General features: G+C 40.0%; 2 protein-coding genes across 5 annotated transcripts; one reads left to right on the top strand and one right to left on the bottom strand.

The window, feature by feature from the left end:
• Positions 1-3961: 3961 nt before the first annotated feature.
• Positions 3962-9423, top strand: cldn7a (claudin 7a). The gene is made up of 4 exons (XM_046380702.1): positions 3962-4487; positions 6756-6920; positions 7642-7726; positions 7974-9423. Exons 1-4 carry the CDS (start codon positions 4265-4267, stop codon positions 8140-8142), a joined length of 642 nt encoding a protein of 213 aa, XP_046236658.1. The 5' UTR covers positions 3962-4264; the 3' UTR covers positions 8143-9423.
• Positions 9424-10454: 1031 nt separating this feature from the next.
• si:dkey-112a7.4 lies at positions 10455-14244 on the bottom strand. 4 transcript variants are annotated; one of them, XM_046380707.1, is made up of 3 exons: positions 13997-14244; positions 13327-13668; positions 10455-12123 (listed from the first exon to the last, which is right to left on the bottom strand). In XM_046380707.1, exons 2-3 carry the CDS (start codon positions 13505-13507, stop codon positions 12044-12046), a joined length of 261 nt encoding a protein of 86 aa, XP_046236663.1. In that variant the 5' UTR covers positions 13508-13668; positions 13997-14244; the 3' UTR covers positions 10455-12043. The 4 variants fall into 4 exon arrangements, with proteins under 4 accessions (XP_046236663.1, XP_046236661.1, XP_046236660.1 ...); XM_046380705.1 differs by having other exon boundaries at positions 13327-13595; XM_046380704.1 differs by having other exon boundaries at positions 14002-14244.
• Between the last annotated feature and the right edge of the window lie 504 nt (positions 14245-14748).

Raw genomic sequence — 14748 nt, 5'->3', positions numbered from 1 at the left:
TGTGATGGACTCTATGGAGCATGCAAGAAAACACCAGTTTGTTTTTGACTGTGTTGACCCATAAGAACAGAGATTACGCTTAGTGACTGTAATGTTGACCTATGGGCAGTAGAGGGCAGTAAAATAATGTTAATTTAAAGGAAGAGAACACTGCTGCTGAAAGAAAACTGGCAAAAGATACATATTTATACTAATAATAATATGATAATATTTTTATTTAAGGAGGAACGATTCTGTTAGTCTTCCATGACTTACAAACGAAGGGTTAACACTTAAAAGCTCATATTTAACATTGTTTTATCACCTTGATAATTCCTGCTTTTTTCTAATTTTATGATATTCGCTTGTAAATATTAATTGATGTCATGTTTCAGAAGTCTGCTTCAGAAAATTATATCTGTTTGTACTCTTAGAAAGCCCAGCTATAAAAAGGAATGGAATTTAAATGGATTTTACAGATTCTATATCGATGACTACTGTGTTAACTTTGTGTTATATTTTACATTGTGCCCCTTTCTGAATCCAAAAGTATATTCAGATCTCTGGTACAGGATGTATATTCATAAGGAATCAACATAATCATGTACCTTTGTTATTAAATTGCAAAAGCCCAGTCAAAGACAAGAGCTGCTACTTCAGTACTGATGTACATTTTGTGTTTTAATGTCAGAAGTAACAAAAAAAGAATTTAAAGGAGAAAAATAGTTCATTTTGCAGTTATCATTATCATTATAACAAAGAAAATACAATGTCAAAACTTAAAGGTTAAATGCAATTTAACTTTTACTTTGACATCTTTTCCTCCATCTGACTTCCATGAAAACTTGACATTCCCACTTCAGTCCCTCTTTAACTCTGGTCACTAATTAAATCAAGTGTTCCATTTATGCAGCAGAGGTGCAGGGCTGCAGTTCAAACTACATAAATCATAACTTAGAGACTAAAATCTTGTAGATTCTTGTGCTGTGAGGAATACGGTCATTTCTTCCTTTAGTTCCATTTGCAGTGCACTGCCTCATAGCTGATTAGCTTGTCTTACATTCCACACCTGCTCTGTAGCCATTTTCATGCTCACTCACATGCAGCACAAAGCCACATAGACTGATTGTATTCACTGTGTCCAAACTGTCCAAATATGTTTCTACCCTGCATGAGGCACTTGCCAGGAGAAAGAGAGCACCTCTCCCTCACTGCCCCATACGAAAAGAATGAGTCCACAAGACCAAGAACACAATCTATTGGTCTTCCTGCTGCTGCTGCACAAAAGCTAAGTGTTGTTGCATAAGAAGACTGGAGGTGATAAAGACAGAAGACGTGTAGAGAAGGGCGCCATCCCCCTCATTTGCGCACCCTGAGCTTTTCATGGAAAAGCCGTGGGCCCAGCATGTTTTGTTGCTAATGCCTCAGTGACTTCCAAGGGCACTTAAAGGACTTCAGTCATTGGATTTGCACTCCACTTGCTCACTTCAAACCCAGAGGAGGCCTCTGAAATGGGAGGAGGGGGAGCCCCCAAGAGAATGTTGTTGGTGCCCTTCTTTGGGCTGATTTAGCTGTTTTCTTTCTCAGTTCCTATTGAGCTTTGAGCAACGGCTAAACCAGCGAGACAAATGTGTGTTTACGCTTTTTAAAAAGAAAGTAGTAAAAGGGGAAAGAGGAGAGGGGGGTGAGCAATGTTCTTTTTGTGTTCTTTGCAGTCCGGGATCTGGGTGGAAAAGCAGCCAAGAGGACATCAGATAAATCAGGTTACCCATGGCAACAGCACTGGTAGGCCTGAGACACTGAGCCCCTGATCTTCTTCTTACTCATCTTCCTTCTCACAAAGTGCTTACCTTTTAAACTTAATACATTTTTCTTCACTGCATTTCCTGGGTCCGACCCTCCAACCATCCCCTCCTCGTCTTGCTCTTCAGCCTCTGTATCAATGTGAGACAGATTCCTTGAGCTATGGGGTCACTCCTCCCCAGCAACAATAAGGCATTTGTTGGCCTCAACAGCTAAGACTTGAAGGCTGGATACAGTACACGGGAAAAGAGTTATAGTGAGAGAAGATGTGGGTGAAGGTAGAGTGAAAAGGGTAGGAATGTGAGAAAATGAAAGAACCATTCAAGGCAAAAAGAGTAGTGGAGGAGTAACAGGCATGTAAGAACAATCTCACAAAGTCTTATTACATTTTAAATCGTTAATCCAGCCAGTAGGTGAGCACATTCCCATTAACCTGGCAGTGGGGATAACTTCCTCCAGGCTTAGGGGTTATTACTTCCTCTCCCATTGCTGTAGGACTATTGTTTAGCCACAGCGTGAAATCACTCACACAGCTGACCTCTGATATGAACAATGCTTCTATTGTCTGTTTTTTTTTTTTTTTTTTTTGTCCATTGACAGCAGGAAGGGGCCACAACTGGCATGTTAATGCACCTCATGGAGCTGATCCTATTGTCAAATATTAGTATGTAACAAGAGTTGTAAAATGATCATCCTATATCTTAAAAAAGGAAAATAAGGTGGTGTGAAACTTTGATACTAAATTATTACATTTTGTGGAGTTTGTTAAATAATGAGTTAAATTGAATGGAAGCTGCAAAGTGAGCCGGTGGTTCATACAACCCAACTCTACTTGCACCAGAAAGAAGAACTGAGTAGTGTTCTCATGATGTTTGTGTCCATTTGCAGTGACTTTCGCTTGTTTTCAGTGTTTTTAGAGACACTCAAAAAGCGTGCTTAATGGTTGTCTTACTTTTCTTAAACACGTTAGTACTATTTCTACAACCACAATTCCAAACACGTGGAGATGCTGTGCAATATGTAACGAAAGACAGGATGCAATAATTTGCCAATGAACTGTTCACTCTGGCTAGTCAAAGCGTCTCAAGCAGTAATATCCTTTATACTATGGTTTCAAAGTGGTGAACGTTGCTCCGTCTTTGTCTGATAATGCCTATCAAGGATGCCCGTTCATACCTAATTATGAAACCATCACCTGTTACCAGACCTGTCCACCTGTGGAATGTTCCAAACTGGTGTTTTTTGAGCAATACACATCTTTCCCAGTCGTTCGTTGCTCCTGTCCCAACCTGTTTGAAACATGTTACTGGTATCACTTTCACAACAAGCCTTTATTTACAAAAATGAATGAAGTTGATGAGATAAAGCATTGACTATATGTCAAAGAAATTGCAAAATTATTGCAAATTATTTAATTACATTCTGTGTTCTTCTTTTTCTCTTTTCAAGTTGCAGTCACAATCCTGGACCAAGGATTCCTCCCAGAATCCACCAGTCCTCTCTCCCATAGCTCCGCCAACACATTAAATGAGGTCAGTTGCATTCTGATGTGACTTCAAATGATCTAAATGCCACCAAATGTTTTCAGCAGGAGGTCGTTTGGAAGTGTTACTCTGATTTTTTCGAATAATGTATCATTGCTTTTAAAAAAAAAAAAAAGTTAGACCAAACAAGAATTTATCTTTCAAAAATTAACATTTTCTCTGCAGAACTACGGCCTCACATATCACTGAAACAGACACATATAAAACAACTTACCTTTTCTTGGCAGATAAATACAATTATTGGACCGCTAACTCATTGAAAGGGCCCCTTACGTTTTCTAGACAATTTGTGATCATCATTGTAGTGCAGTCCTCATAAAGCTCTTACTGAACATATCTGAGTTTTCAATAGTTTCATCTACACTTTCTAGACTAAGATAGAAGGGAAAAGAGAACAGTTATCAGTATTTAGAGTCAAGTTTCATAAATGATGTCACAGTCAAGCGGTTCAGCTACTTAAGCTGTAATTAATATCTCTTCACATATTTTTATTTCAGAATAATGTGGCATATTCACAGCAACACTTCATGTGATTTAAAACAGAAGTTGAGAGACTCTTCGGCTAATAAAAGGAACCACTGAAGATTGTGACGCGGCAGAAAAAGTTGAGAAATTGTTAAGGAGAAAGTGTTGCTTTGCTGGATGCAGAGGGGACATTTCCCAGCAGCACAGAGGATCCCATCTCCATGCATCACCAGGCATGATAATTACACACCCACTTGACAGCAGCACCCACACCTCGGATGCCCATCCCCGACTGAAGAACCCACAGCTGAGGAGCGAGCAGGACGCCACCGGCGGCTTTTCAGCATCTGCTTCAATACAGTTAACCGATCTTAACAGAAACATCTGGAGCTTTAGAGGCTGCAGAAGAGGCGCGGGGGAGACCACTCACTGAAGTTCACTTAGGCTAGAGAAGGAGACTTTTTCAAGAAGAGATGGCCAACTCCGGTATTCAGCTGTTGGGATTTTTCCTGTCACTGATTGGCATCGTTGGATTGATCGTCGGGACCATTCTGCCGCAGTGGAAGATGTCCGCGTACATCGGGGACAACATCATCACAGCGGTGGCCATGTACCAGGGGCTGTGGATGTCATGCGCATTCCAAAGTACCGGACAGCTCCAGTGTAAAATCTACGACTCCATCCTGCAGCTCGACAGTAAGTAGTCTGGACTCATCACAGCTGAAACTGTCCGTTAAATCTCGAGCAGTACTTTTACTCAGTTACAGTACTTGGTAGGCTTGCCTGTAGTATTTTATTTGAGTAGTCTTAGGTATTTCCATTTTATTCCACTCCCACTACTATTTGCAGGTAAATATTGTACTTTTTGTTTTACTGCACTTAATTTATTTTACAGCTTAAATTACTTTGGAGATTCCAGATTATCAATAAAACAAACACATATACTTGGCATATACATTCTGATAATTATATTCTAGGTGTCAGAAGTGTATCTGTATGCAGCTTATCACACCTCAGTTGCCGTTCACGTGAACACAGATGCTGCTGTCAGCAGTTGTGACAATTTTCCAGAAGAAGAACTGAAATCTCACCCTCATGTTTTTACATTCTGGAAAACCCTGCCAACTCCAAGTTTCAAGAACAGTTCGTGATGAACCCTCCTGGTTTAAGACATATCCAAGACAGACTGTATAAACTCTGGGCTGTCTCTTTTGTCACTGTGGTCTTTGTGGAAGTATAGTGCCAGTGATGCCTCGTTTTAGCAGTGTATGCCAACATGTGAGTGGCTGAGAACTTCCTCGACTCTGCCCAGTTGTCTTTTTCACCACCGTGAAATGAAATCGTCACCACAACAGTTACTGCATGTGACTAAACCATGTTGCCAAAGTAATGAGTTTCGGCTCTTCATGGAAATGGTGACCATGGTAACTTCACTGCTGCAGCATAAGCATCCAGACAATCAACTGAACATCACCCAACACACACACACACACACACACACTGGCTTCAAAATTTCTCTCAGGCAGGAATACACTGTAATTCATACTAAGCCTCTGGTTTTAACACTTTGGGATCTTAGTTCATAGCACCTCTATACTTTTAGCCTCATCTGATGATTTATAAGCCTTTAGGAAAATTAATGTCTATTTTGATCTGTCTCTTATTTTCTTTGTTAATTTCAACCGAAACCTGAGAATTTCTCTGCCACTATATCGAGCAGAATGTTTGTTTTTTGATAATTATGTACTATCTATACTGTGCTCACTGTATGCAATATACTGAATGCTGAGCTGGTTAGTAACTAGGAAAAACTGGCAACCATCCTTGGGCTTCGCATGCTCAAAGGCCCTATTTTAATCAGTTTGGTGAAAGTATTCTAAATATTTATCCCATGATAGAGCTGACACTAAAAAGAACAATGAGCGATACATTTTCCTGTTTTAGCATAAAATGTAATATTTTGTATCGAGTACGTTTTTCGAATCATAAACATTTCAAACGTAAATTGACTGCTCTTAAGCTGCAAGGAGTGTGCGAGGAGTCTCGAAAATGCACATTCAATAGTCAAAAAATGTATCTTTTTCAACTGCGTCCCTGTTTTTCTCCTCAGTGGTGGCAAATGAGACACCTTTGTGAAGCAACTGCATAGCTGCCATGGATGGTTCAGTAGCAATAATGAGAACGGCGTTCTGTAACTCAAAGCCAGGATACTGTCCATCTTGCTCTTTATCTACATTTACTATATAATCCACCCTATTGTTTCCCATGTCTCTCTTTTCCTCTCCTCTGCATCCTCTGTCTCTCCCTATCATCCCTTTCTCATTGCTAGAGGGTTTTGTTTGTTTGGGCAGGGCAGGGACACTCTGGACTGGCACAGACTGGTTCTAGGTGGACAAAGGAGAGACAAAATATGTGTGAGTGTGTGTGTGGGGGAAATCACCCTGTGATAGGTTTATAGGGTTGGGGGGGTAGTGACTGATGAGGATCCTTACAGTTGTGTTTCAGCGGGCGTCTACCAGTCAAACAGCAACAGATGGGAGGGAGGCAGTCTAAAAGAAGGAGTGTAAGATGTATTCTTTTTTTCCTTTCTGTTTGTGTGTCCTGGTGTTTGTTCATGTGTATCCCATGGCTTCTCTTCCAGGAAAAGCTCACATTAAAATGTCCTGACAGGCTAATGTGAATGTAATTCACAACCTCTGGGCACACACATAAAGCATCTCTGATTTATCGCTCCTTATCATTTCCCATTCTGTGCTGTCAGATTTGCACTCTGCATGTACAGTAGGTTGATTGCTCGACTTTAAAATGCTCATTTAAAAAAGAAAAAAAAATTTAACCGCATTCCCACATCACATAAAACGAATGGATACCTGTTCACTGCCTCCCCTAATGAAACCAACACACTTTCCTTCTTATCTTCTCAAACTTCTCACCATATTCTTCACTTCTCTGTGTACATCCCAGGTTCTCTCCAGGCCACTCGTGCCTTGATGATAGTCGGCATCATCGTGTCCATCGCTGGTCTGGGCGTGGCCTGCATGGGAATGAAGTGCACCACCTGTGCAGGGAATGATAAACTACGCAAGTCCCGCATTGCCATGACAGGAGGCATCATCTTACTAGTGGGAGGTGAGACAGTTTCAATAAAGTGCTTGTTCCATAATGGGCAACATTTACTTGATTTACGTGAATTCTCAAAAAGCAGGCATTTCAGAAACTATGAAAAAATAAAGTCTCCATTCTGATATTGACATCCAAGCAGGTAAACCGCATTATAATCGTCAAGAGGGCTCATTACATTGCATTTCTAATGCATATTAATTATAATTAGACCATAACTACATAGAGAAATGAGACACCTGCGGTGATGAAAGTTAAAGGAAGCGAAATTTATTTGCGTACAATGGACTGACAAATTTAGACTACATCCATGTGAGCCATGCTATTGTGTATAGGACCTACGATAATTAGTACAGACTGGTTACATAACATCATCAAAACACACCCAAACTCACCAAACATCAACACATTTTTGCTTAGATCATGTGTACATCATAGAGTGTGTAGGAGAAGGATTGATCCCCAACCCAAAAAGCTTTTCTCCCACTCTTCTGCTCCAGCCCTGCAGAGGTCATTAGACTGAATGAGACCAGTACTCCTGGCACTGATTCTAACATAAGAGGTCGAACTGGCTCTGAGGACAACAGAAACGATAAAATCTAACTGTGCTGGAGTAAATAGCTAGGTGAATGGTGCTTATAAAGGGGATAAAAGCGTGTCTGTCCTTTCAGCATTTGATGATGTACTGATGGACTGATTGATCTCTGTTGTTGGTTTCCTCCCCTCTAAGGGCTGTGTGCCATTGTAGCTTGCTCCTGGTTTGCTCATAATGTGATCCGGGCCTTCTATAACCCCTACACTCCTGTCAACACCAAGTAAGTGGACCCCCACACACACTCACACACACTGGTGATGTACTGTAAGTAATTAACTTACGTCAGATAAAAGGTCTGGGCCGGTCCGGCCCTTCTATGTGGAGTTTGCATGTTCTCTCTGTGCCTGCGTGGGTTTTCTCCGGGTACTCCTTTGTAATTTTTGATTTTTAATTTTAGTTACATTTGTTGCTGGAAATACAAATTTTTATTTTCAAATAACTAGTCAATACCATCTTGCTTGTTGCAGGTTTGAGTTTGGAGCTGCCATCTTCATCGCCTGGGGTGGCTCCCTGCTAGATGTCTTGGGTGGAGCCATGTTGGCCGCCTCCTGTCCACGAAAAAAACACGTGTCCAAGTATCCGTCTGTGCCCAGTTCCCGATCTGGTCCGCCCAGCAGCACCAAAGAATATGTCTGAGAGGGCTCCCCAATACAGTCTGGGACAAGGAAGTCTCCCCAATCCCCACATCCCCTTCTTTTTGAAGCACCAGCGAGGAGTTAAACTGAAGGTGTATAAGAAGTTGTGAATAATAGAGGCAAAGAATTACTGAAATGGGACTCTTTCGTTCAGGCAGGCCTTTGATAACCCCTTGATTATCACGCAGCACTCTTAATTGTTTTCTTTTTTATAAATGATGTCTCACACCCCTTTCACACATTCCACAATTGTTTACAAGTGATTTTCACAAATACTTTATAATTGGATCCCCTGACTTAATAGACAAGCCCCGGGGGTGTAACCTCTTGAATTGTAACCTAAATGGTGGACTATATCCAACGATTGCACCTCTACGTTACAACCAGCATCTATTATTGAAAGTAATCAATTCCAGTTAGGTGGCTAAGCTGCGACTCAGGGGTCCTGTACAACAGAGAGACAGGGTGACAATGCAGTGTTTTATATCAACTCTTGGTGGTTCTAAAATAGATTTTACGATGAGCAGAGTGTGACTTCACACACAGGGCTCACTGTGTAGGGTGACCACATCACTCTAGCCTTTTACTACAACATGCGTTACAGGCCCTGCGCCTCTTCATACCAGTCTGTTACAAACCCTGCTCACATATGAAATATTTTATTATGTAGTCACTGTGCCATTATCGCTCTCATAGCGTCCATATCAGCCACTATGAAATTAAACTGCCTCTATTTATTTGTCAAACGTAGGATGAAGTTTTTGCTCCGGTGTAGATTTGCAGTATATAATTTGTAGTTCACTGTGGCCCGCTTGTAGCTTTCAGAGGTTATAAAGTCATATTTTTTTAAGATGTGAACAATGTGGGCTGTTTTTTTTTAAAAACATCATAGTTTTATACATTTAGCTCATCCACTGTAGCAGATTATGATGTAATGATACATAAAAGAACATTTTAACATGTCCAGCAATGCTTATATAATAAAGAGTGTATTGTAAAGAATATTATTTCTCCATTGTTATAAAGAAAGCTCAGTTTTGAGAATAGGTGACGCAAATAACAAAGGTGTTGTTTCTTTTCCAAAAAAGCAAATGCTTCACATAATACTGTGTTGTCAGAACTGTTCATCCAATCAATGAAATCACAAAATCTTCACTTAAGACAGCAAAGAGAAAAGACAAACTTCTCTCTTGTCAAAGACCATAAAATCACACATTCATACTTAAAGTTATTTAGTGATGGAAAAGTGACAAAATTAAAATTAAATGTAAAAGTATTTTAAAGACACCCTCTACTCAGAATTGTATTTTGTTTATTGTTATTTCACATGGCTGTTTGAGATTCACTGTGCAGAATGATGTATGTGCAGAGTTTGACACTAGGGGGCTTTTTCACATTCATCTGCTGAAGGGGCAGAGTTTCTAGTATTAATATACTAAATAATATATCGGAACACCATATGACTTACACAAACATGTTGTGGAAACTTGAAGGCCTCATTACACACACACTGATAACAAACATTTCAATAAAGTAGGAAGCATCTTGTAAAAGTTAAACAGTTAAACTTGTGAAATGAACATTATTCGAATGTTCATAGATTCTGGAATTTTCATTTGGGAGAGAATATATTATTTTCAGAATTCCTTTCAAAGTACTTTTGTGTGGATAAAACGTGTCAGACAGACGTTATTATTCAAAATATTTTTTTAAAACATGTCTGGAGAGCAATTTTAAGCATAGAGTATTTAAGTCTATTTACTTCTCCACATCTTGCCTGTAATTTACAATGGGCAGCATCACACCACTGTAATATTCTCCCAGGTTAGACAGCACAAAAATGCTTTGCAAGATAAATACAGCCTTGCCATGACAATTGTGATGTTTGTGACTCAATTTCATGACTGAGAAACATGACTTTCTTCATGAAGGAGAGACACTGGTTGTTTTTGTATGAGCTCAGATCCCCTCCTAAACCAACATGTCTGTTTACATGTGACTGTAACCTGGTCATAGAGTCAAAGTTTCTGTAGCTCTGCATACGTTCACACAACGGAAGGGTCAACACAACGGGAACTCTTTTCCCATTGGGAATAGAATTGAGAATGTTCAAAAAAAAAATTATAATATTATAATATTTATTTACAGAAACAGACTGCACTGTCTTCATGAATGTTCTTATTAAGTTTACATTTTCCAAAAAAACAAAGGACTATAACATTAGGCAAAAGCAATGGAACTTTTGAACCCAACTGGTAAAAACATTAAACTGTTGAAGATAAAAGACATTCATGGAACACAAAAACACAAAGGTTCCACAAAGATTCATCTTTTATTTACGAAAAGTCAACTGTTTCCATGCAAATGATAAACCACAACCCAAACAACAATCTTTGAGTCAGAGAATGAGATGTGAAATGCCTCCATGATGCAAAAAAAAAAAAACAGTTAAAGTTAACTAGTAACAATTTCACAGCCAACTAAGTACCATGACATCAACATGAGCCTTTACAGACAACAACATGTCATTTCAAGGTCGGTGATCTATAAAACCCCCCAAAAAGCATCAGTGTTAAGATTGTCTTAGCAGTGAGAGCTCATCATAAGCTGCTTGTTTTCATGATCTCATACCACAATTATAAAGTAAAGGCTGACATTATCCTTAAATAGTTCACCTGAAAGACACTATGAAGCCACCCAGAAGTAGCTTAAAAAGCAGATATCGGCTGTATAACTTAACATTTGTACAAAGTAAGTGTTCATTACGACATTTCTGCACGCCAATCAGAATCCATTTTGCTTGTCGATCTGACGTAGCATCATTTGGCAATTTATTCAAAACATTTAGAGCTGTACATGTCTTTTATCACAGTTGTGTGGCCAACTGGGAAACCCCGCCTTTGAAAACAAACACATGAAAATTCTGTGGTTGTTTGCAATATTTTACTGCTGAGTCCGCAGCTCACGCCAACAATGGGCTTAGGAAAACGCTGACTCAGCATGACCTACAGAGCATAACGATGGTGTGGTGTGAAATACTACTACATAGCCCTTAATAACAAGGATAGCAGTTACGTGTTTTGATGCTTTAACAGAGTCCATGCATAGAATTCTGCAACATGTCACTGCACATGACAGGCATTCCCACAAAGTGCACCATTTGGAAAAATAATAAATCTGTTAAATCAGTTCTTTGATGATTGTAGCATTCAGAAACAAGTAAATAAAAAAAAAAAACACACATAGAAGCCATAACAACACAACAAAGTGTTTCTTCTTCATTTTTCAAACAATAAATAATTAGCTGATTTTTTTTTTCCACTGTAAATAGCAAGCTTTCATCCACTGGATAATAGTAACATCACTTGCCTCAGTGTGAGAGTAGAGAAAGATAGTCATTGCACAACCAAAGCTTAACATTTCACCTGTGTAGTACACATTAGCAAGCTTGTGTTCCCTCACACAGCCAACAAACAGACAGTCAGAAACCGTCGGCGGAAAACAGACGGGCGAGAAAGCTGCTTTTCGTCTGACGATTTGCTCAGTGCAACTTTAGAAATGTAGCCCTTGTTAAGAAGCTCTGAAAAAAATAAACTCTTTCTAGAGATCTTTCTCAAGTCCTGAAAGTCTACTGCCTATAGAGGTATAGAGAAGAGGGCGATGCAATACAATTCATTCACAGTCTGACCAAAGTTGAATAAACACTATTTACAATCAGAGTTGAGGCTTCAGCTGGCGCCAAATGAACCTTTTTGTTTGTTTTGTGCCTTGTTGAGCCCTCAGAAGCTTCAGTAGGACACTTGACAGGTCCAAGGCCAAGATCACTAACTGGGAGTTTTGGCATCCCAGGGGATTTGTTTTTGTGTTTTTGTGTTTTCTTTGTTGGCACTTCCTGGTGACGCTTACGAGATGGGCGACAGGGATACAGGACACTGCCCGTTGTTGTTCATGATGTCATCCAAGTCTTCATCGTCCAAGTCAACTGAGGAAGAAAGGTCATAGGTCAGAAATGTGAGAGTCTGGGTGATACATTTATCCTAATACCACATAGTCGGGCTAAAACAGGGCTGTTTAACATCAATTTTGTCTATTTAGAGATGAACTGGATCAGTTTTCTTAATGGAACAGTTTGACATTACAGGAAAGCTGCTCGTTCACTTAGCCAAGCTAGCTGTTTCCACTTGTTTCCAGTCTTTCTGCTAAGCTGAGCTAATTGGCTTCTGGCAGCAGCTTCACATTAAATGAACAAACATGAAAGTGGCAATACTGCAAATAAACAAATTTCTCAAAATGTCAAACTATCAGTTTTATATATCTGACAACTTGTGATTACCCGTTTTAGTTGCTGCAGTATTTTCAAGTTAAGTTTACATGATACTCAGTGTGAGTGGCTGTCATCTTGGAATGGAACATTTTGAAAACTCTATTCTGTATTCACCAAATATTCTTCTTTTGGGTCACCCCTTAAATGTGCTAAAAGTGCAGATGTGTGCATTCACTTCATCCTTATTCTGATGGACAGAGCATCACAGACTATTACCACCCAGTAACAAATCTGCCTTAAGGACCCCTACATGAGTAATAACTCGTAAAAATCCTACAAATTCTATTCCATCTTTTACTTAGAGGGGCCCTGCTGGTAATCAGGCCCCAGTCAATGTGGGAACCACTTGATGTTAAAAGCAGAGATGCGTTCATTAATTGCCTTTATCAGAAATATAATGATAAAAGACATTTTGTACAAAACTGAAACTAATTTTGTACATTTTTTTTTTTACATTTTGTACAAAATGAGTACAAACACATCTCGGTGGCTGTCATAAATGGAGAAATGTATACACTTAACAGTATACTTCAGAAAGAAGTAACCTGGTTTTAGAATATTACTTGAAAAGCTTCTGAAAAGAAACTTCATAATGACTCTGACTCTCAGTGTTTGTCATTATGACAGAAATTATTTGAAATGCACTACTTAAGTTTTCACAGCTTATCTGTGCTGATTTGCTCGTGTACCTAATGCTGCACGTTTCATGGGATATCATGTCATTCTCAGAAGTTATAGTGAAGTTTGTGTAAATAGTTGATTTAAATTATGTTGGTGTTTAATGAACCTACAAGGAGAAAACCTTAAAGCATCTTGTGGCTGCTAACAAATTGCTTTAAGATGTACCAGTTACTCACTCACCCTTCTTGGTTCGACCTATCTGGCCCAACTTGGGCGCTCTCTGTCCGAGTCTCTGAGGGTTGGATCCTCCGCCGTGGCCGTTGACCTGTGGGTGTCCCGGGTTGTACTGCCCTGCCGGGCCGGGTTGCCTCGGGGGTCCGCTGGGCGGGATGAGCTCTGGGATGCCTGAAGCTCCGTACATCTTTAGAATGCGCCTTCTCCTGATTGACCGCTAGATGTCCACACAACCCAAGCTTTGCGTCGTGTCGAAAAGCTTCTCACTTCCGCAACTGCATGTAACAATGAATGTATGAACAACAGACCACAAAATGTTTGACAGAGCAGAGCGAAAGTCCTCGTAGCCTGTCAAAGACAGTAAATACGTTTGTCAAAAATAGCTCTCATGCGTCAGAGAGCAGCAGGCTTTTGGCAGGTGCGCGTACACACACACACACTTCTCCGCTGTTTTTCCACAATAACGCGATGTGCTCTCGTGTGTTTTCCACTCTGTTTCAACTAACAGGTGTAGCAAATGGCCATTACAAGAGCCGAACAGTACAATAACGTGGTTTCTGTTTGATCTGCTCACTACAGTGCACTGCCTTTCCGCCCGTTTCCCAGACCCGCATTGTAGGATCGCTTTCTTTATAATGGTTTAAAAATATGTATTGTTAAATATCGTAGGTATTACCTCACCTCTTCCTCACCGAGGCCGCAGTAAAGAGCTGAATCCGGTAAAAGCGGCTTCTGAGAATAGTGTTGTTGTTTATCAGATCTCTCTCTCTCTCTCCCTCTCTCTCTCTTAGCACAACACCGAGGAAGCGTCGATTTAAAGGGACCTCTCGTCGTTTTCTCGGCCTTGGGGATTTCCTCGTATTGTATCTTGACTCATAAGTGCATGTGAACGTCACCGTGCGGTTGATTTAAGAGACAGCGCTGACACTTCGGATTATACAGTGGAGGTGAGTTTCGAGAGCGCAATGCGTAATTACGCACCTTCAGTAATGAGAGAGTGACTCAGGCGCCAGCCAATGACACACTGCTCAATAATCCCCCATACATAACGCATGTAATGCTTTAAGTCAGGCGCACGTAACTGTAGCTCTGTAGTCCAAATAGAAAATAAATAAATAAATAAAAAGATAAATAAGCATTTGTTTGACAATAAAAGAAAACATATTTAATAAAGTTCAGTTCACCATGTTGCAAAGTTTTAGAAGCTGGTGTCATTCATTACCAAACATTTCAAATCTGTTGATGTGGTCCAGTGCTCAGTGACTTATTGACAAGATTATTTGCTCAGTTTGTCATCAAACTGCACTTGTTAAACTGACTGACTTATCTTGAGTTGGTGCCACTGTTGTGTCAAAGTCTGTTTCCCTACTGGTTTATGTTTCCACTGAATCCAACTTTAACCAGCCAGTCTATGCAACAGCTAACCGT

This window comes from Scatophagus argus, chromosome 23, assembly GCF_020382885.2.
Source record: "Scatophagus argus isolate fScaArg1 chromosome 23, fScaArg1.pri, whole genome shotgun sequence".
NCBI classification, from domain to species: domain Eukaryota; kingdom Metazoa; phylum Chordata; class Actinopteri; family Scatophagidae; genus Scatophagus; species Scatophagus argus.
This window is presented reverse-complemented; position numbering and strand designations above follow the sequence as displayed.